The following is a 21,040-nucleotide window of genomic DNA, read 5'->3' on the forward strand; positions in this document are numbered from 1 at the left end:
CGGTCTCGTATAGCAACACACGGTTCTGGAAGTAGCATTCCAAGATCCGGTACAGTCCCACCGGCAGGCTAAGCCGGTGTAACGAGAGCGCGATGGCATCCCAGCTTGCGCTGTTGAATGCGTTCTTCACGTCCAGTGTCACCAACGCACAGTATCGAATTCCTCGCCTTTTCCGTTGGATCGCTACCTCTGCAGTCTTGAGGACTGAATTGATAGCGTCCACCGTGGACTTACCCTTCCGAAAACCAAACTGGTTACTCGACAGGCCATCCGTACCCTCTGCGTACGGGGTGAGCCTGTTGAGGATGATCCTCTCGAGCAGTTTACCCGTCGTGTCGATCAGGCAAATTGGTCTGTACGCCGATGGGTCGCCCGGAGGCTTCGGCAGCAGTACCAACTTCTGCCTTTTCCATCTCTCAGGAAACAACGCTCAGCCAGGCATCTCTGCATAGCTAGCCTGAACATGTTCGGGTTCGCTATGATCGCTGCCTTAAGTGCACTGTTTGGAACTCCATCGGGGCCTGGAGCTTTGTTCATCGCAAGGGTGTTAGCCACTGCGAGTAACTCTTCGTTCGTCACCGGAGCCACCATTTCGGCCACACTCCCAGCGCCTTGCAGCGCAGGAGGAGGCCAGGGACTTGTGGCTCGGGACGGAAGAGTACTTCGATAATCCTCGCCAACCGGTCCGGTGACCGTTCGGAGGTGAAGAGCCCCTTTGGTCTTGGCCATCACGATCCTATAGACGTCACCCGATTCGCATTGGCACCCTCGCACAGGTTGTCGAAGCACGCTCTCTTGCTGCTCTTGATGGCCTTGTTAAGGGCCAGTCTCGCAGCTTGAAACACTTCCCGGCGGACCGCTCTTTCCTCCTCGGTGCGGGCTCGTTGCGTCCTACGTCTAGCCTTGAGGCAGGCTGATCGTAGGGCTGCAATTTCGGCACTCCACCAGTATACCGGGCGTCTGCCATTTCTTGGCAGGGCTTTCCTCGGCATAGTAGCGTCGCACGCGCGTGATAGAACAGCTATCAGCGCATCCCCGCTTAGACTGTCGGTGTTGGCCTCCAGTCCCAGGGCCGCGGTGAAAACTTCGCTGTCGAAGTGAGTGGTTCTCCACCCACGGACCTGACAGGGATCACCCGCCCTCGGACGCTGCACACCATAATTGATCTTGAAGCGAATTGCTAGATGATCACTATGGGTGTAGCCCTCGTCTACCCTCCAGTCCAGGTCCGAGACCAGACTAGGGCTGACAAACGTTACATCTATCCATGACTCGACCCCATTCCTACGGAATGTGCTACTGGCTCCGTCATTGACAAGCACTGCGTCGAGTTTTGCAAGTGCCTCGAGTAACGCTTGTCCCCTCTGATTGGTGCAGCGGCTGCCCCATTCCACTGCCCAAGCATTAAAGTCTCCCGCTATAACGAACGGGCTCCGACCTACTAGGTCGGCCGATAGCCTGTCGATCATCTGGTTGAACTGTTCCATTGGCCACCTTGCAGCTACAATAGAACACCCCGTTGATCTTGGCTATCGCGACACCCTCCGCGGAGGAGTGTACAACCTCTTGAACGGGGTACCTGCCCGTTGTGCAAATTGCCGCCGACCTAGACCCGTCCGCCACCCAGTTGCCGTTGCCGGCAGGGACGTTGTACGGGTCGGACAGGAGGGCGACATCGATCCTCGACTCCGAGACCGCCTGCCACAGCAGCTGCTGGGCAGGTGCACAGTGATTCAGATTCAGCTGTGTTACTTGCACGGCTTTTTCCGATTGGCTTCTCCGAAGGGACACGCAGGCCCGCCCATAGCATGGTTCCGGGCCTGCTTTACTGGCGCAGATAAGGCACCTAGGTGCCTTGTCGCATTCCTGTGCTTTGTGTCCCTCCTCGCCGCAGCGACGACACATCTTGCTTTGGTTTGGGCCCTTGCAGTCTTAAGACTTGTGCCCGGACTCAAGGCACCGGTAGCACCTGTCCACTGAAGGTGGCTGGAGCACGCTTACTGGGCATACTGACCAGCCGATCTTCAGCTTCCCTTTCTCGATGACCTTTTGGCGTCAGCCACCGGTAGTCTGAGATAGGCTACCTGCGTACCAAAGAATCCCCCTCTTAGACGTACAGAGGACCGCTCAACCTCTGTGCCGCACTGCTCTTTGACGGCAGAGACGACGTCTTCCGCGGTCGTGACCTCATCCAGCTGCTTACACTGGAGGGTCACTTCCGCACCCAACGACCTAACCTGAGCGCCGTCACCCAAGACCTCCTGGGCAAGCTTTTGTAAGCCACCCGCTGGATTGCGTTACGCTTCAGTACCAAGATCATTTCACCGTTCTTGGTACGTCTAACGCTGCGCACGTCCTGGCCCAGGGCCGATAGGTTATCGGCCGCTCGCAGCGATTTAAGGACATCGGCGTATTTGTCCTTGTCGGTTTTCACCAACAAGGCCTCGCCTCTGTCTCTCACTTTCTTCGTTGGTCGAGGGGTGTTCGACTTCCGCCCCCTACTGACCAGTTGCCAAGGATTCGCATCCCCTTCGGCGGGTACCGATGGCTGGCTGGGGCCAGCTTGTGGCTCAGCAACTTGTGCCTGTCTAGTGCCTTTCGCCTTCTTGGGCATCCGCCCTTCAGGCTTCGGTGCACCATCCAGGCGACGCTTCGCCTTAATGGTAGCGCGTTTGGGTCGCTTCTTACTTGGCGTTTTCTTGCCCTCACTGGCCGTACGGGCGGTCGCCTCTTTCGCCGCAGTAACACCGCTAGGGGAGGAGAGGGCCTTGGTCTGCGTACCTTTGGCTATCCTCTCTGCTTCCGCTACACGCCTGATGTAAGCGACCTGTTCTTGTCTTGCGACACGAACAGCTCGCCGGAGCACCAACAGGCTCTGCTTAAGCTCCTTGTTGGTGTTCTGCCTGCCGCTTACGAACTCGATGATCTCATCGAGTTGCTCGGCCACCACCCGTATCCCGGGTAGTGGCTCGTCAGGCGTGCAGGCAGGGCTACTCCCCACCACCGCTGGAGACTCTTCGGTGCTGCCAATAGCAGCAGCCGTCACTCCACTTGCCCCCTCTTTAATAGGGGACCTCGCTAGGCCCCTTTTGGCAAAGGGGTCCGTCACCTCCAACTCCAAAGATAGTTTTCGTTCAGTACTCATTTCTTATGGGTCCCCCTTGCGGCTGCCGCCGAATCCTACTGGAGTAGTCGCCTTTAGTGATCCCATGGTTATCTATGCCTGCCTTGCGGCAAGCAGGGGGGCCATGCGAGGGTTGACACTTGCGTGTTCAGAGCCAGATCAGCGCAAGTCAGGAAAGGGCATCTGAGCCTACTCCCACCCAGTAGGCAAAACTGGATGGCAGGATTGGGCAGCGTGCTACAAGGCCCGCCACGGTTTTATGGGACGGAAGACAGCCTAGCCATTAGCCCACTCGCCGTTTCGAGTCAGTGTCACCCGACCCTACTAAGAGAGTAGAATGTCAGACTGCCAGCCCTCACTTCACAATATAACAATATCCAAATACGAAACCAGTACACGCAACCAGTATGCCATAATCAGGGTCTTACTGATATCAACCCTGATGTGCCAGTGGCACTCTCTGGGCTTGTGCTTTTGAAGCGGCACACAGTCGCTTTGATAGAGTCCGCTTACGGGCACTTGTGGTTTTTTGGGAGGGATTTTAGCAGAGCCCACTGCTAAATCCCACCACGCCCTAGGCAGTTCTCCCTGACTCACAGACAGCTGGGGAGGGGTCGTCAAGCCCTTGGACATGGTCCCTGCTGCCCCCGCCAAATTATGCCTTAACAAGATTCAATAGGTCATATATTATGTATCATGTTATGTCACTAACATGGGTTCAACACTAGTAGTAACCGATCCTTTGGGTGCCAGGTCGAAGTAGCCTAGATGTTAGTCACGCGAACATGAACAACATCAGCAATTTTATACTTTTATACAACTCTCCAAACAGCAGGTTTCCGGGCGTTTTCTAAGGTATTTTCACAATTCTTTCACGGTTGTCATTTCCACCTCATCTAGTTTCCTGTAGTTTGCTAGTTTGTAATATTTCTAGGGATCCTCTTTTTTTGCTAGATCAGCTGGAATACAGATTTATTTATTTATTTACAGTCTTCGACATATTTACATCGTACAGACTAAAACTTAAATGCTAATTCGCGACTTGAAAATATCTCTACTAATATGGAAGTCATACAAATGATAAACATTATCAAAAGAAATACAACAAGCATCCAGCGAATTGTTCTGTCCATATTGCGTTCGGTGTGCTGAGCGTCTGAAGAATTCACTGCGGCGTGTCGTCCTTCCGGGAACGTTGAAACGAAGCCTTTCCAGAAGTGCGGGACAGTCGATGTTGCCTTCAAGCATGTCATAAATGAAGAGCCTTTGGAGCAAGGTTCTCCTCTCTCTCAAAGTAGGAAGATTTATAAGTGCACAACGGTGTTCATAGGGTGGTAGCTGTTGTCGATCCCGCCATGGAAGTCTTCGGAGAGCGAATCTGATGAATGCTTTCTGTACTCGCTCGATACGGTTAATTTGCACGGTGTGATACGGAACCCATACAATTACTGCATATTCCAAAATACTGCGAACCAAGGCAACGTACAACGTCTTAAGGCAGTAAATATCGGTAAAATCACGAGTGTTGCGTTTGATCATACCCAGTGTAGCATACGCTTTTGCGGTCACCGATGAAATATGCTCAGCGAAGCGTAGTTTGCTATCTAAAATAATGCCCAGGCCTTTGACTTGAGAGACACGTACCAAATCCTGGGATTGTATCAGGTAGTTAAAGGCAATTGGAGAGCGAAGGCGAGTGAAGGTTATTACGTTGCATTTCTGTACGTTAACTTCCATTCCATTTCTACCACACCAATCCAAAATTGTATTAACATCCGCTTGCAATGCGCAGCAATCCACCAGTGATGATATGACTCGATCAGGGAATCAATTTTTCTGAAATGCGCTTGCGAAACAAGCGACAAAAGAGAACCAACGACAAAGCTTTGTTTTTGTCGGAGATAATAATGACAAAGATCCGAAAATTTTTGTCAGCAACAAAAAAGAGGACAATCTTGTTGCTAACTTTTCATCCCGTTATTTTGCATTATTTCTTGGGCAAATTTCGGTTTTATGCTATCATAGTTTCTGATTTTATGGAAATATTCGAGAACCCAACAATGATTTCAATATTAGCATCGTATTCTCGGAAATATCAGAGCATGCAAGGCAAATGATTCTTGTCATATTGTGTTCGGGTTCTGATAAAGGTTTGTCGCTAGGTGCGTTTGTCAGTAACAAACTCTGTTGACGACAAAGGGTATATTGTTAGGCGTTTCTCGAATATTGATTCCCTGGACTCGATAGATTTTTAAGTCGTCTGCATACATGATTTTAGACGACTTCAGTTCGTTGCATAGATCGTTGATGAAGAGTACAAAAAGCACTGGTCCGAGGTGGCTCCCTTGAGGAACGCCAGAAGTAATGTGAAATGGATCCGACATAACTGTTCCGAGTTTTACGGACGCTCTTCGATTGTGGAGATACGATGCAATCCAATTAGTGAGCCAATCAGGGAAGCCTATCCGCTTAAGTTTTTCTACCGCTAACTGATGAGGAACTCTATCGAAAGCCTTCGAGAAGTCAACATATACCGCATCGACTTGCTTTCGTTTCTCAATATTATCGATTAGCCAAGATACATGACTCATCAAATTAGATGTCGTTGAGCGTTTCTTTACAAAGCCATGTTGGTCAACGTCGATTATGTGCTGTACCGCCGGATACAAGAAATCCAGCACCATGCTCTCGAAAACTTTCGGAAGACAGCTGAGGATGGAAATCCCTCGGTAATTTTGAACATCGTGAACATTTCCAGATTTATGTATAGGTGTGATTAACGCCTCTTTCCATCTTGAAGGGAAAGAACTTTCTACAAGCGAGCGATTGAAAAGCAACGACGTAGGTAGAGCAAGCGTCTGTGCACAATTTTTGATGAACGATGGTGTCGACTTGTCCGATCCAGGTCCCTTAGATGCATCAACTTCTTGTAGTTTTCTCCATACGTCGCTCACTTCAATAACATTCAACGGAATGTTGAGATCGAATAATTCCCGCAGACCGTTCAAGTGCTCTTCAGACAAAGGCGGTGAGTTATTACTTAACACACTTTGAAAGATGCTGTCATTTAAAATGTAGTACATTTTGATTTACGAAGTGAATGAGTAAAATTTATCAGAAGAACTTCATAAGGGAAATCAACCCAGCATGTCCCTGCAAGCCCCTAAAGCTCTTACGTATTATGTGCAGCCCAAATTAGTTTGAGGCAGATGTTCTGGGTTCTCCAAATTGTTCTGGGGTTCAGATCAATTGGTCCAGCAGGTCAACTAGGCCTAGTATCCAATTGGAATCAACCCAGCATACAAGTCTCTAGAAGGGCTCTAGAATTACGTGCTTATTTACTTATGAGTCATGTACACCTCCGGTGGTGCAAAGAGCCTCCATCCTGAGTGATGTCCAGCTGTTGCTTTAACTTGTTACCATATTAGATTTTAGTCGACTTGAATTTGCACTACTTTATATAATATTAAGAAAATAAAAAAAATCACCTCAGCCCAGATTTGAATAACGTGCCATTCCCAAATAACAATTTCCATGCTTCTTGGATTTATCTAATTCTTATTGCAGTCTTATGACAGCAATCACCAAGCTAATTGATCAGTTTTATTGGCGCTCTTATTGCTATCAATAAACCTCTCATAAATCTACCGAAAAAAGCTTCAAACGTCAAATGCCTATTGACCTTGCTATTGACCATATGAACAGATCTATGTTTGTGATAAAGAGAGTAATAAATCTAATTCTCAACGCTCGGATAAAGCTCTAATTTTTGGTCATAATGTGGTCAAATGAATTACCCCCATAAGAATGTTTGCATTGCGAAGAGTTTATGACGGTGTTTAATAAAAGCGAACATTTTCTGATCAAATTCCATGATGGCCATATTGAAAATGAAGTACACAGTTAAAAATTCTGAAAATTACACGCCATGGAAGTATTTGAGCGCTTATTTTTGTGTTCAATGGCCTCTGATATTACATCCAACTTTTTATTGTATGCAATATTGAATACAAGCTCCATAGTAACGACGACATGTAATTTTAAAAAGTGATGGAAAAAATGAGTTGAATCGAACGGAGCCTTTTTGTTACATCATATATGCTGTAACATTTTTATACTGTGTAGCATTTCGCAGTCAGTGAAATATATCACTGAAATTTATGATTTAACGACATTTTCACCGCGTATCATACGTTTTCTGATAAATAATTTTATTTATTAATAATTTGGGCAAAAGCACTAGTCGATTTAGATGTTGTGGTAATGAATATTTTCGATTTATTTCCCTGAACTACATTATACTGCCGGCGCGTAGTGTTCAACCTTATTTTTTCACCAGCTTTGACCATAAAATTAAAAGCGCACTTCCTTCCAATGGTACTGAATCGAGAAAAAAACAACCTGAAAAAATATTATTTTGTTGTCATCATCATAACTTCCATCAACAATCCATTTTTTTATTATTTTTCTGCAAAGTTTTGTTTCTCTTTTTTCAAAGCAACATTTTGACAGCTGCCGCAGCCAAATTTACCTTTTTTGCGGGTGGTTTAAGGACATAGTTGGAGGAGTACCACGATGGCAGTCAATATGGCACCGAACCTCCCACGGGTCAACCCCACACCTCCCGCACTCCTCTCCCACCAACATTCGAATGCATCGAACAAAAGTTTAATATTCAAATAACTAACCTGTTCACAGCATATTTATTCACTTCCCGTGATAATGAACATGTTTATCTAAAGAGTCTTATGTATTTCAGCTCGAATAATATCATAAATCCGCAGTTTCGTGCCGATTTATTAGCCGTTCGCGATTTGGTGGGTTCATCACTGCACTTCACTTCTTCTCAAAGGGCACTGAAAAAATCAAGTTTTTACTCACTTCTCCGCACATGAGCAGCCCGAAATGTTGATGGAATGCAAATTAAACATCACTTTTCAAAATCAGTCACTTGTTTAAACCGAAAACTTAATATAAACTGCTATTTTTGCCCGAAAAAAACGATTAAAAACTGATCGCGGAGCGAATGTAAACAACGGCACCGGCAGCAGCAAACTAATAACTAGGGTGGTTCAAAAAATAATTTTGCTCCGCCACGCTCAGTCGATTATGATTTATAATTAGGGTGGCATCCGATGGTTTGGGCTGGTTTCAATAGAGGCTTACCGTGCACAGGTCGTTTCAGGTTTGTATGACAGTTGATATGGCGAGGTTGATTTTTACATTATTCTGATTGTGGCGCTCCGTCATTGGACGCTGGCGAGGGGGGGAGATCATATGAATGGATGAAATATTCAAGAGCTTTAACTCTGTAGACAATGCATATTGAATGGTCATTCCAATAGTTAGAAGTCGATTTCAATCGAGGCTGTGTGTCTTTAGCATGATAATTCGGCTTCTCAGAAGGCATCAGTGTGGCATCAGAAACGTGTGCTTCAACAAAATAGCCAAACATTGTCTGTGATATCTATTGCACCAGGGGCAGATACTTCATACAAAAAGTGTGACATGGGGGTGAGCGGGGTATAAAATGATATTTTTTTGCGTTACGTAATCAATTGATCTTTCCTGCGGTGCGATTTTCGTTCAGTGAAGTCTTTAGAATGTTGCTTTCAGCTATGTGGGTTCTCTTTTCGCCAGCGTTTGGAGGGGAGACACTGTAGCCAGTGTAAAAAAGGTTTAGTTTCCCATACTAGTTTTCATACAAACTTGAACCGGCTGGTTGAGCACACAGTTTTTGTTCAATTCGATTTTTGGAGGACACTCGGAGCATGGGACGGAATCGAGTGAGCGTGTTGCGGCTGAGTCGTTTTTAGAACCACCCTACTAATATTTTATGTTTTTTATAAATACGATACCAATACTACTACAGTATATGACAGTTTTTATTGTACCAATACTTTCAAAGCTTTTGTTTTGGTACTCAACCCACCTTCACCTTAAAAAGGGTTTCTAAATGCTTTTATAATAGGTTTATAGTGGTTATCTGGAGAGGGCCACTTGGCAATATCTTACTCTTATAGAGGTCATCAGAAGGTTGCCGTGTATTATTCGGTTTTATTGTTAGATCTTAAAAATTGATCTTGAAAACCATTCCTAGAGTGAATTCAATAACGTATTACTTCCAAATCTAGTTAAGACATGATTGGTGATCAAAGCGCTAATCACTTCAACTCCCGATGAGAAGCAATTTGATTAACAGTGTTGATGCTTTGGAACTGTCTATATTCAACGCACTTTTGAAACGTGTGACATCACTCCAAAATCAAAGGAATATCACTATCAATCATAGTGATTGTAAAGTTGGAAATCCAATAGATAGAACAATTAAATTGAGTCTGTTGATTTTAAATTTTATTAAATGTAGATTAAGACAATACTGGGTGTAAACCCTTCTTCAAAAGTAGGTGCTTGCTCGGATTTCTGCAATGGAGAATGTGATGTCTTCTTTAAATAAAGGTTCCCCCAAGCACACGCGACGCGACAATCTCGACGCGATTCTATCGCATGGCGACATCGATTCTGTCGCCGTTGATATGTAGGCCTTAATAGAACATTGCCTGCAGCGACCCATCGGTAGAAGGGTTGTCGCCATGGCGGCGATGAAATCGCTTAGGTCTGGGGGAGCCTTAAAGCGTTTGCTCGCCATAAGATCCCTTCATAAAAACTACACAGCAAAAAATAGTGAAATTTCAACGACATGTAATTGATCGTTGATCTAATTATATATTGGTTGAGCTAGACGGTCAATTGTGTTTTAAGTCAAAATAAATGCACATATAGAGAACATAAGAAAACATACAATATTACATTCTAAAAAAAATAATTTTCCCTCTCAATGTATTTTTAAAAAGTGCTATAAAAATTATGGTAATTCTATTGAATAATAATTTTATCTTTCAATCAGCTCTATTTTCCAATCTGCGTGTAAAATTATACCAACTTTGAACTGGAAAAAAAGAAAAATGGCTACCGCGTAGAATTTTCAGATTGTATCTGGCTACTGAGTGTTAAAGTCGTGTCTTTTTCGTTAGCATACGGTAATGGCTGAAGAAATTGTCTGTAAGTTTTGTTGTGCTGTTTTCCATGATTTGGAACGATATATTTATCATTCGCAAGTGCATGAGTGCCAAACACCTTCTCAATGTGTCTTTGAGTGCGGATTTCGTTGCAAATCCTTCGAGGCTTACAAAAAGCACCTACAAGTGGCACCAAAATGTGAAGACAAAACGCGTTTTTCGGTGTACTGTAGTTACATGCGATTGCTTAGAAGATAGTGTGAAATCGATGGCCAAGCATCTGGTGAAGCATTTGAGTTCTGGACAACCAGCGTTTTGTCCATTCAGATGTCAGACGAAAAAGCCTTTCGTCACTATGAATAGCATGTGCATCCACAACATGTATTTCCACCGTAATGGAAATGTACAATGTGATAATAATGTGAACAGTGAATCCGAAAATAACTCCGGCCTACTTCCGCAACCTGAAGAAAGCGATGGCCTAATACCGAATACCGATTCTAATGAACAAGTGACTCCGCAGTGTCTGAAATTTGAGGAGTGCAGCGGGACTATAATAAATATATTCGGAACCTTATTTTTGAAGCTTCTGGCGAAAAAACATGTCACCTTTTTGGCTAGTTGTTGTGCTACAATGGAAAACAAGATGGAAGAGGAAGTGGGAAAGGAATTGAGCAGGGCTTTTGCGACAGATCTTACAAAAAAAAATTTACTTACACTTACTAAGAGTAAAATAATGCCAAGTGTCCCTCTCCAGATAAACACTATGAACCTAGTGTGCGTTGCAAGATTGTGTGCGGTAGTAGGAGATAATAATAAAGAGAAAGTTAAATTGACGTGCTCATAGTGTGATGTTTAGTGCTTGTGCTCATATTGTTCGTCCAGACAGATTGGCGTTTATTTTCCCACCCGCAGCAATACCAGCAATAGCGCGACAATTTTCCCCGACGGACGAAGCATTCCTGGCAAATGTCAACCAGCCAAAAGCGGATCGATCCGTCGCCATATCGGTCCGAGGGGGCCGAGGGGACCTCCACGTGGACAAGATCCACCAGCCGGCAAGCAATCGCTATTACGTTTCGTCGGCTTCATTAAGAAGCGTCATCGCCGGCGTCAACAAGTCGGAATGTCGACCCCACCGGCAGGTTATCGACTGGGTCAGTAAAGCCCAAACAAACCGGTGAGTCATCAAACCTTTTTTGATTGAAGTTCGGCGTCCGAGGAGGGCGCCGCGGAGGGAACGTTTTTTTGTGCCAGTCGTAGACTGATGACCCAAATGTGCTACTAAAGCCAAAACAATTTCCGCGAGTCGCAATCCACCGACGACCGCTTGGGTCCGCCATCACGGACCCGTGAAAATGCGTGCGTGAGCCCGTTTTGCCACCACCTGATTTCCCCTCCTTAGCCGTGTGGTAAGACGCGCGGCTACAAAGCAAGACCATGCTGAGGGTGGGTGGGTTCGATTCCCGGTGCCGGTCTAGGCAATTTTCGGATTGGAAATTGTCTCGACTTCCCTGGGCATAAAAGTATCATCGTGTTAGCCTCGTGATATACGAATGCAAAAATGGTAACCTGGCTTAGAAACCTCGCAGTTCATAACTGTGGAAGTGCATAGTAAACACTAAGCTGCAAGGCGGCTCTTCGATGAACCTACGCCGAATGAAGTATCCTTCTCCACTGGACTCGATCCTGGGCCAATCGCTTCCAGTCGCCCTGAACATTGATGGCCCTCAGGTCCTCTTTGAGCATGAGCATGAGCATGATTGACCGCCCACGGTTGCTACTCCGTTATTGCCAGATCAGCTGTAATTACACAGGGAACCAACAGATGATGTTTGGGATTAACATCATCCTCAATGTGTAAAAACTGGTGACCCAATGTAAAGCAATACCAGCGCCGGCCGTGTCCGAATGCATGCAGGTCAATTGAGGAATGGGTAGGAAAATGTTGACGTGATACTCGCTTTGTTGGAAGCCGACGAGTCATCTGCACTTCCACGAGAAATCAGGTTGGATATATGAGGTAGGACATGTAGCGGGGTTCGTTTTGGTAAACGGTGTGCTGTGTGTAACGTGTAGTTTGATTATCGTGCACTAAATAGTTCAATCACTAACCGCACAAAGTAGAACAAAAACTCCGTGATCTCGAGACCGTTTTGTTATGAACAAACACGTCCGACCGCGCACTTAATTATTTGAATAACTTACCGCACAAAGCAGAACAAAAAACCTACTTTTAAATAAACCATTTTTATCGCACACTAATTATTTTTAAATCTTTTACCTTTATGGTCTCGCTACAAAGCAAAAAAAACTAACACAATGCAGGTCTAATGGCTTCTGCGTACTAGGGATCGCGTTTCTATGAACGAATCATCGCGCACTTATAAACTCTATCAACTTTTATTTATTACCTGCATTATCCCGCACTTAAGAGAAAATCTCGCATAAAGTAAGCTCGATTAACTTTAACATACCGAGACACTTCGACCGAATAGACGCGCACTTTAACACGATCTTTCAAGCACTATTCCAATTATTACCAGGATTTAGGAATGGAAATGGACATATTTTATGCCATTTATTCAAATCAAATTCATTATCATTTCCACACGAAGAAGCTTATGCATGAAAAAGGTAGAATGTAATAAACATAAACAATTTAATTGGTGTATTTATTTTAACAATATTACTAAAAAAAAGTCATAATGAATATGATATGAGCACTGTCCATAAATTACGCTGAAATGCAAATTCGACATATTTATATAGCAGCAAAAGAGTACAAACCCAGACAAACAATTCCAGTTATCTGTAAACCACAATAATGTTCATCTCAAATAACATGTAAAATATAAATGCATAAAGTTCAAAGCTATTTTTAAATCGATGAACTATTTGAAGTATGGAAAAATAAGAATATATATCTCGCGCTTAGCCCCACAGGGGCGCAACCGTATTGATCGACCTCTCTTGATCGATTTTATGTTTTGTTAATAACTCAATTGTTTCAAAAGCTACAGCCGTGATTATTGATTCTGGTGCAAGATACAATCATCTTTCATCACACCAAATCATCGACAAACTAGCGCAATGCGGTACAATAATAAAAAGAAAACATCGACTAACAAAAATCGATCAACACAGCTACGCCCCCATGAAATTAAGCACGAGATATGAAGTGCTACATTATGAAGAAACGCATGAGATCATCATGCTGACGTTGAAAGGGATCAAAATAATTTGAAAAGATTTTTATGATTTGTGATTTTTATGTGGTACATATCAACACGTTGTAACAAGTTGCAACAAAAGAGGGACTGGTTCGAGGTGGCAGATTTTTACTAATTTAGTGAAAAATATACGTATAAGAAAATAAATTAAAATATAGAGGAAAAGGGTGGTTATTAACGTAATACGGGAAGCACGAATCATCCAATTACCATCATTTTCTTAATCTATGCAAATATTTTTCCTTACAATAACTAAACTAAACACCTAGTACCGTGGATGCCACACGGATTTTGATTCGCGGCTTCTCATCGTACATATCAATTCGTCACATACCTGACTCTGCAAACTGTTGATTTGTTACCAAGTTCCAATCGCTGACCAAATCCTCCTTGTCCATGGACCGTCTAGTTCGGTACTTCGCTTTCCCAATCGGACTCACCAGCTCCATTTGCCGTCTAATTCAGCACACCGTCGATCGAACTGAACTCTTGATGGCCCTCAGGTCCTCTTTAACTGCAAAAAGCCATCGTGTACGCGGCCTTCCACGAAGCCTGCGGCCTCTTCCGGGTTCTCTACTAAATATTATCTTCGCTTGACGTTCTTCCGGCATACGAACAACATGATTAGCCCACCGTAGTCTGCCGTGTTGTATAAGCTTAATAATATCCAGCCCTTTATACATCTGGTACAATTCGTGGTTCATGCGACGCCGCCAGATACCGTTCTCCTGTTTACCGCCGAGTATTTTCCGCAGAACCTTACGCTCAAACACTCCGAAAGCTCTCCGATCAGCCTCCTTTAACGTCCATGTTTCATGGCCGTATAAAGCCACCGGAAGAATCGTAGTAGAATACAGCGCGAGTTTTGTTTTTGTTTGCAGACTACGGAACTTAAGCTGCACACTTAAAATAAATCGCAGATTTCTGTGAAATTTCACCGAAATCTCAACAGCAGAACTGTTTGGTGAATAATTTTACAGATTTTCGGTGGTTTTGACAGTTGAACAAAGAAAAAATCGCCGAAAATTTGGTGAAATAATTACCGAACAAATCTGCTGTTGAGATTTCGGTGAAAGCAAAATTCAACGAAATCTGTGAAATGATTTAAGTGTGTGGTTACGAAGCCCGTAATAAGCCCTATTTGCAGCTGCAACACGCCTTTTCACCTTGCGGGTAACATCATTATCGCAAGTCACTAATGTTCCAAGATACACAAATTCTTTTACCACTTCAAATTTTTCGCCATCCAGCACTATTTCGCTACCACCACCACTAATGAACCCACGTTGATTGCCAGCGACCATGTACTTCGTTTTGCTGGAATTGATCGTGAGTCTAATCCTCGCTGTCTCCTCTTTAAAAGGCACAAAAGCCTCTTCCACGACACGGCGATCAATCCCGATAATATCGATATCGTCCGCAAATCCCAGGAGCATATGCGATCTTGTGATAATGGTACCGCTTCTTTGCACACCAGCTCTCCTAATCGCTCCCTCGAGCGCTCTAATGAACAGTAGATTCGAGAGTGCATCACCCTGCTTTAATCCATCTAACAAATGACGTCGATATTTCATCTGCCACTTGATTTCGATCCGTCTAACGTTATACGAATCAGCCGTATCAGTTTCACCGGAAAACCATGTTCAAGCATAATTTGCCATAATTCATTACGCCGCCTTGAAATCAATAAACAGATGATGTGTTCTAGGTTGTCGTAGAGCCTTGACTGCCCATGCTTGTTATTTTTACAATAATAATTCAATTCATGAAGATTTACAACGATAAACCACAACATATTTGGCTAAGGTTTGAGCCATATACCCTAACTTTTTTTTCAATTTCGTTTATTTGGTACGTTCAGGCGTGTGTAACACTTTACGGAGCCATGATTCTTTTTGATATACACAACCAATATCATTTTATTATTTGCTTATATGCTTATAAGCCATGGTGTACGTTTAATTCTGAGAGTCACTGTTCAGTGGTGTTCGGAATAATAGCAGCAGAGGCCGATTTTCAAAAACTGCTATTATTTCTTACAACTCGACATAGTATTTCATGTCTCAATAAGAGATTCGAACAATTTGATATTTTTTGTTTGTAAATTTCAACATATTTGTATAGTTGACTGCTAAAATTGCAGCTCAATCGGTCATCGGGGCACAAAGTTACCGCATGTCAAAGTTGACCATTTTGTATGAAAATCGGCCTCTGCTGTTATTATTTCAAGCACCACTGTATATAAACAAAAATGTCAATACTGATCCCTTTTTGGCTGCTACAGCAAATGGTTCAATTCCTACGAGGCTGTTCAAAAACTGCGTTGAAGTGAGTGATGATAGTCTCCATCAGAGAGCGATGAATGACGAATAGGCAGGTATTTAATATTTATCCTATTTTTTGCGCGTTAGTTCGTTATAACCTTAAGGTAAAGCTTCATCGCCGAACAAGTGCATGTATCTGTGTCGAACGAATTTCTACTGCTGCCGCACCTTTGTCCGCAGGTATTCGCCCCTGCCGGTGAGGCATGAAAAATTAATCAAAATATACGATTTCAGAATTTATGAAAAAAATATTTTGACTTCCATAGCGTTTTCTTGTTGAATCGGTATGATGCGGTTGTGGGTGGATGGATGATGGTAGCAGCAGCCAACAGCAGCAATAACGGATGCATCAGTCATGGAGTCATTAAAGTTTATACGTAAATATTAAATATTTGAAATGCACATGCGTATTCGTTTCGTTTGGTGATTGTTGTACACATAGGGTTACAGCAGGTTTTTTCGTCAGCGTTCTAATTCCCGTCATAGACTCGAAAACCAATAAAAATGAGGCTATTTGCTATAACTCATCCGGATCAAAACGGATCAAGAGGAACGATCTGATATAGTGGAGTTATAGCAAATGAACCAATAATGGTTTTAGCGCCTATGACCGGAATTAGACCATGTACGAGGATTACTGCCGAGTCCCTAGCCACTAGAGAGGAAAAAACTGCCAATACATGCCGACTGGTTGACTGCACCGTCAGTAGCACGATGATTGGCGGCAATCCATACGAGTGCTATTTGGAACAACGAAAACAAGTTTACAAGCTCAATGACTTTTTTTCTTCCTGTTCTACGGTGTGATGGATTCAGGTATGCTCGAAAAAGTCATTTTTCATATTGGTTTTGGATCAATCGATGACAACTCATTCAGTTGTTATGTATTTGTAGATGCAATGCCAGTTTGAAGATAGGCATCAACATTTCGAATGTCGGGAATACTTAAAAATATTATCGTTTCTCACCATCAAACATCTGAAAATGATGCATTATGCAACTATGTAGTTTTCTCTTGAATAGCTGCATTTCAAATATGATTGTCAGCTTCATAATATTTAAAGGTAATCTTTAATTTTGAAAACCATCGATGAAAGTTTATATTCATAGTTACCTCTTTGTAACCGAAAGTCTGGCATCTAAATCTTTTGAATTCTAATTTCACAATTTCAATTGTGCATAGTAAAGCACGCGGTGTTTTATGTTTTCCTACAATTTTGTATTTCGATACCTATATAGCAATTGTAATAAAGAAAATTGATCAGAATTATATTACTAGTTTTTGTTTATTAACACTAAGTTGTATTCAATTTATTTTAACAGTTTGTAATTTCAATTAGATCCGACGAACATACTTTTCCGAAATTTGTCACTAATTTCATCAAGATCTTTTCCAATGTTCTTGGAATGACCATCCAGCCCTTTCAGCCGCCGACTTTCCTGTCGATAAAACTCTTTCTTCTGCTGAGGCTGCATGTGAGTCGCCTTTCTTATGACCCTGGCATTCTTACAGTACTCCTGTGGATTGTAAGCGGGAACGTCGGAATCATCCCAGCATTCGTCGTCGTCCAGCAATGTTTTTCCCGGAGCCTGTACGGGCTCCTCGTTGTAATATTTCGACTCCGGAACACGGCCACGATATCCCTTGAAGGATGGTTTATCGTAGGCGGTGTTATTGGATCTACAATTCGTCTGTGGTTTGCCGGTTTTACTTTCCACAGTAGTGTTGAACTTTTTATTCCGTGGATGTTCTTCGCGATAAAACTTCTGTCTGTCGGATGATTTCTTCGATGTTGTTTTCCAATCATCTCTTGCTGCTCCACAGTAGGACTGGGAACTGTATGCGGGGGTGTTAGAATTTTCCCAGCTTTCGCCGTCATCTAGATATCTCTCCGATGGACCTTGCGTATTGACCGAATCATGATAAATCAACTCCGGTTCACTATCTTTATAGCTACTGTTTTTGCTGGATGGCTTGCTTGAAATACAATACTTGTAGAGATCCAACGTGGCACGATCTTCGCATTTCTCCACATGCATATTCAGTTCTGGACCCGGCACACAATGGATAGAATTGAATGGGCACTTGACTAATTTTGCAGAAGGATAGTTTTTTCTGCACTTGATCAGATGACGCTGCATAGCGTGAGCTAAAATGCTGTGTGAAGCATTGTAGGGGCAATGCAATACCTCTTCGTAATGAGACATTTTGTATTAGCTACTTGACTTTGGATATGATATGCTAGAAACACTTGTTGATGTCGTACTGAATATTATTCCGCACTGGATACATTATATGAAGCACATAGGTATATTATTTTTTCGCATGTAAATCGATCTTGCGTTTATATTTAGGTATGTTGATGTATTTTGTTTTACACATCTCTTCTGATGTGATAGTACCCACTTAACATTAGTCTGTTCTACCTGTTCATGTCAGTGAAGAGCAAAGCCGTTTCTTATTGGAACATATCGTATCAATCTTTTTACAACCTAAGATTTCTCTCTAATCCTTTTCCCATTTTCGGCTATGACTTTTATGTTTATCACAATTATTAAACGTACAGGCCGAGCATTATTGGGTCTTACTTATTGAATTCAAAGTATCTAAAACAGTTTAAAACTAGTTGAACCGGTAAAAAAATCATTTTTCAATTTTTCATAACGAAACGCTCAAAGGTTTCAAATCAAGGTTTAAATTAACAATACCGTCGTTCGGGGTGTCATTGGGCCTAGGGGTGAAATTTATTTATTTATTTCGTCAACCGACGTAGACTAGTACAAATACATATACATGTTTTTTTTCTTTCGTAATGCTATAGTAGATTATGAAATACAATAAAAAACATTAAAAAAATATTTTTTTATTTGCTAAAGTTGGGCCAAAACGAAAAACGATGGATCCACTTTGAATATCTCAGAAACCGTTACGAATCTTGATGAAACTTTTACACCGTTCGAAAGAATATTATAATTCACGTCAAACAAATCGCAGAACAAGTTCGTTGAGCTTATTGTAATCGTACCAAAATACTGTGAATTTGAATGTAAAACTATTGGTCAAAGAAACCTGAAATACCCCACAGATCAATTGCATAAATAGTTTTTAGATAGATGAATACCTGTTTATTATGTTATGATACTCTGTTGTTGTTTTATTGAATTTTATTGATATTTCAAAAAGCAGATCTGTTTTTTTCGTAGCAACGTGCAATGGACGCTAAAAGGGGATGAGATTGGGCCAGGCGCAATAATGTACGCACAAACCTAGAAGTAACGAATATGAAAAGGTACACATACACATACGTTTGAATTGTAAATCAACATCAGATTTGATAGCTGCGCTCTTCACAAAACTATTTTTTCTCTGAAAGCAATATTTACGTAATGAAAATCCATTTAATACTTCACACAAACAGGTAATACCTTCTCTTGTTACAGTGTTTGTATTAAACCTATATTTTGGGCTTGCGAAAGTTGAAAATAACGAATATGTTAATTTACATAATTCCTTTGGAATGTTAATAATTTCGTATTTAATAAATATATATAGTTAATCGGTGCACCTACTGAAAATGTCGCATTATAAGCATAAATACTATTCACATAAAATCTCGAATCGTAATTCATAGAGAAAAGCTAATGTGGTATGTTTTTCTCTCAATTATGTTCTAGAATAGAACTTTATTTTATATGGTCTTGTAACGGTAGTCATTATTTGTTTTGTAGTTTATTGTAAATATAAGTTTCTAAAATTTAAAATATAAATTTATTTTTTAAATGTTAATAATTGTTCTAGACTTTATTCAAATTCATAAAGTTCGTTACAATATAACATGGATTACCAAATAACATTATCAGTGCAACTTGCATGCAATTTATAGAACGTCGCGTGAAGAGGTTAGTCGCTACGCCTGACACGCATAAGCGCCTTTGAAGCGGATCACCATTCGTGACACCGTTACATAAAATCCGAGCGATGAGAAAGGGTTCGACTTGCAATCGGGAATATGAGTAGCAGACCAGACCGCTTCGAATGGGAGTGAGATGTTTACAAGCTAGCTCTTACAATCAGGGTCAAAGAAATCCGTTGCGCTTCTATTTCCGGTTACATTGCCAAAAAAACGTTAATCTGAAAACTCGTTCACTTTGATCCTGACCGTGGTGAAAGAAGGGCGCGTTCTTTAAGTTTGTTCAGTGGTGCAATTGGTTCGTGATTTTAAAAGTGAAGTGTTCGACAGGCTAATTAATCTTTTCTGTGATCCCCGTATAGGCTAGGGTGTTTGTAAATTGTGCAGTACAGTCTGTGTAAGCTGTGTGACTGTCTTGTATAGTAAAGGTAACTAGACCAAGAATTGAGTGTCATTACTTACTTTTACTTATGGGTTTTGTACACCTCCGGTGGTGCAAAGGGCCGACTTGAAAGATCTCCATCCTGAGCGTTGCCCGGCTATCGCTTTAACCTGTTGCCAGGTTAGATTTCGGTCGACTTCTTTTATTTCTTTATTGAGGCTTCGCCGCCATGAGCCTCTGGGTCTGCCTCTGCTGCGATGTCCCGCTGGGTTCCAGTCTAATGCTTGTTTACAGATTTCGTTTCCGCCCCTACGTAGAGTGTGGCCGACCCAGCCCCACTTCCGATCCCGAATTTCTGTTGCTATCGGCCTCTGGTGACAACGACGATGGAGCCAGTTGTGAGGCCACCAGGCCCGAATTATATACCGCAGGCATCTGTTAATGAACACCTGCAGCCGTTGAGTGTTCTTCACTGATACACATCATGTTTCGCTAGCGTATAACAGCACAGATTTCACGTTAGAGTTGAAAATTCGCATTTTGGTGCGTTCACTTATCTGCCTGTTTTTCCAGATATTTCTCAAACTCGCAAAGGCAGCCCTTGCTTTCTTGATCCGTGCGCCTATGTCGATCTTGGTACTGCCGTCTGACGCCATTTGGCTACCAAGATATTGGAAGCTTTCAACATTCTCCACTGGTTGCCCGGCTACTGTGAAACTGGAAGGAGTCACCGTGTTTACATCCAACGATTTGGTTTTGTTGACGTTGATGACTAAACCTGCCGAAGAGGAGCGCTCGGCAAGGTCGTTGAGCTTACTCTGCATATCAGAGCGCCGTTGCGCGAGGAGTGCAACATCATCCGCCAATTCGAAGTCATTTAGGTGCTCCATGGTTATAGGCTGCCATAACAGCCCGCGGTTTGGTTCACGGTCAATCGCATCTACCAGAATCTCGTCGATTACGATGAGGAACAGTAACGGTGATAGAATACATCCTTGCCTCACACCAGCTACGACCCGGATAGGGTCGGACAAGACCCCATTGTGC

The 21,040-nt window shown here is 42.7% G+C and overlaps 2 protein-coding genes across 5 annotated transcripts in view; both read right to left on the reverse strand.

Moving 5' to 3' along the window:
• The window catches only part of LOC134220345 (endothelial zinc finger protein induced by tumor necrosis factor alpha), a 192,529-nt gene that overhangs the window by 52,094 nt on the left and 119,395 nt on the right, over positions 1-21,040 (reverse strand). The window lies entirely within an intron of this gene.
• LOC134226076 (gametocyte-specific factor 1 homolog) lies at positions 16,980-17,965 on the reverse strand. Its single transcript, XM_062706607.1, has one exon. It carries the CDS (start codon positions 17,906-17,908, stop codon positions 17,033-17,035), a length of 876 nt encoding a protein of 291 aa, XP_062562591.1. The 5' UTR covers positions 17,909-17,965; the 3' UTR covers positions 16,980-17,032.

Source organism: Armigeres subalbatus, chromosome 3 (genome assembly GCF_024139115.2).
Source record: "Armigeres subalbatus isolate Guangzhou_Male chromosome 3, GZ_Asu_2, whole genome shotgun sequence".
Classification (NCBI taxonomy): domain Eukaryota; kingdom Metazoa; phylum Arthropoda; class Insecta; order Diptera; family Culicidae; genus Armigeres; species Armigeres subalbatus.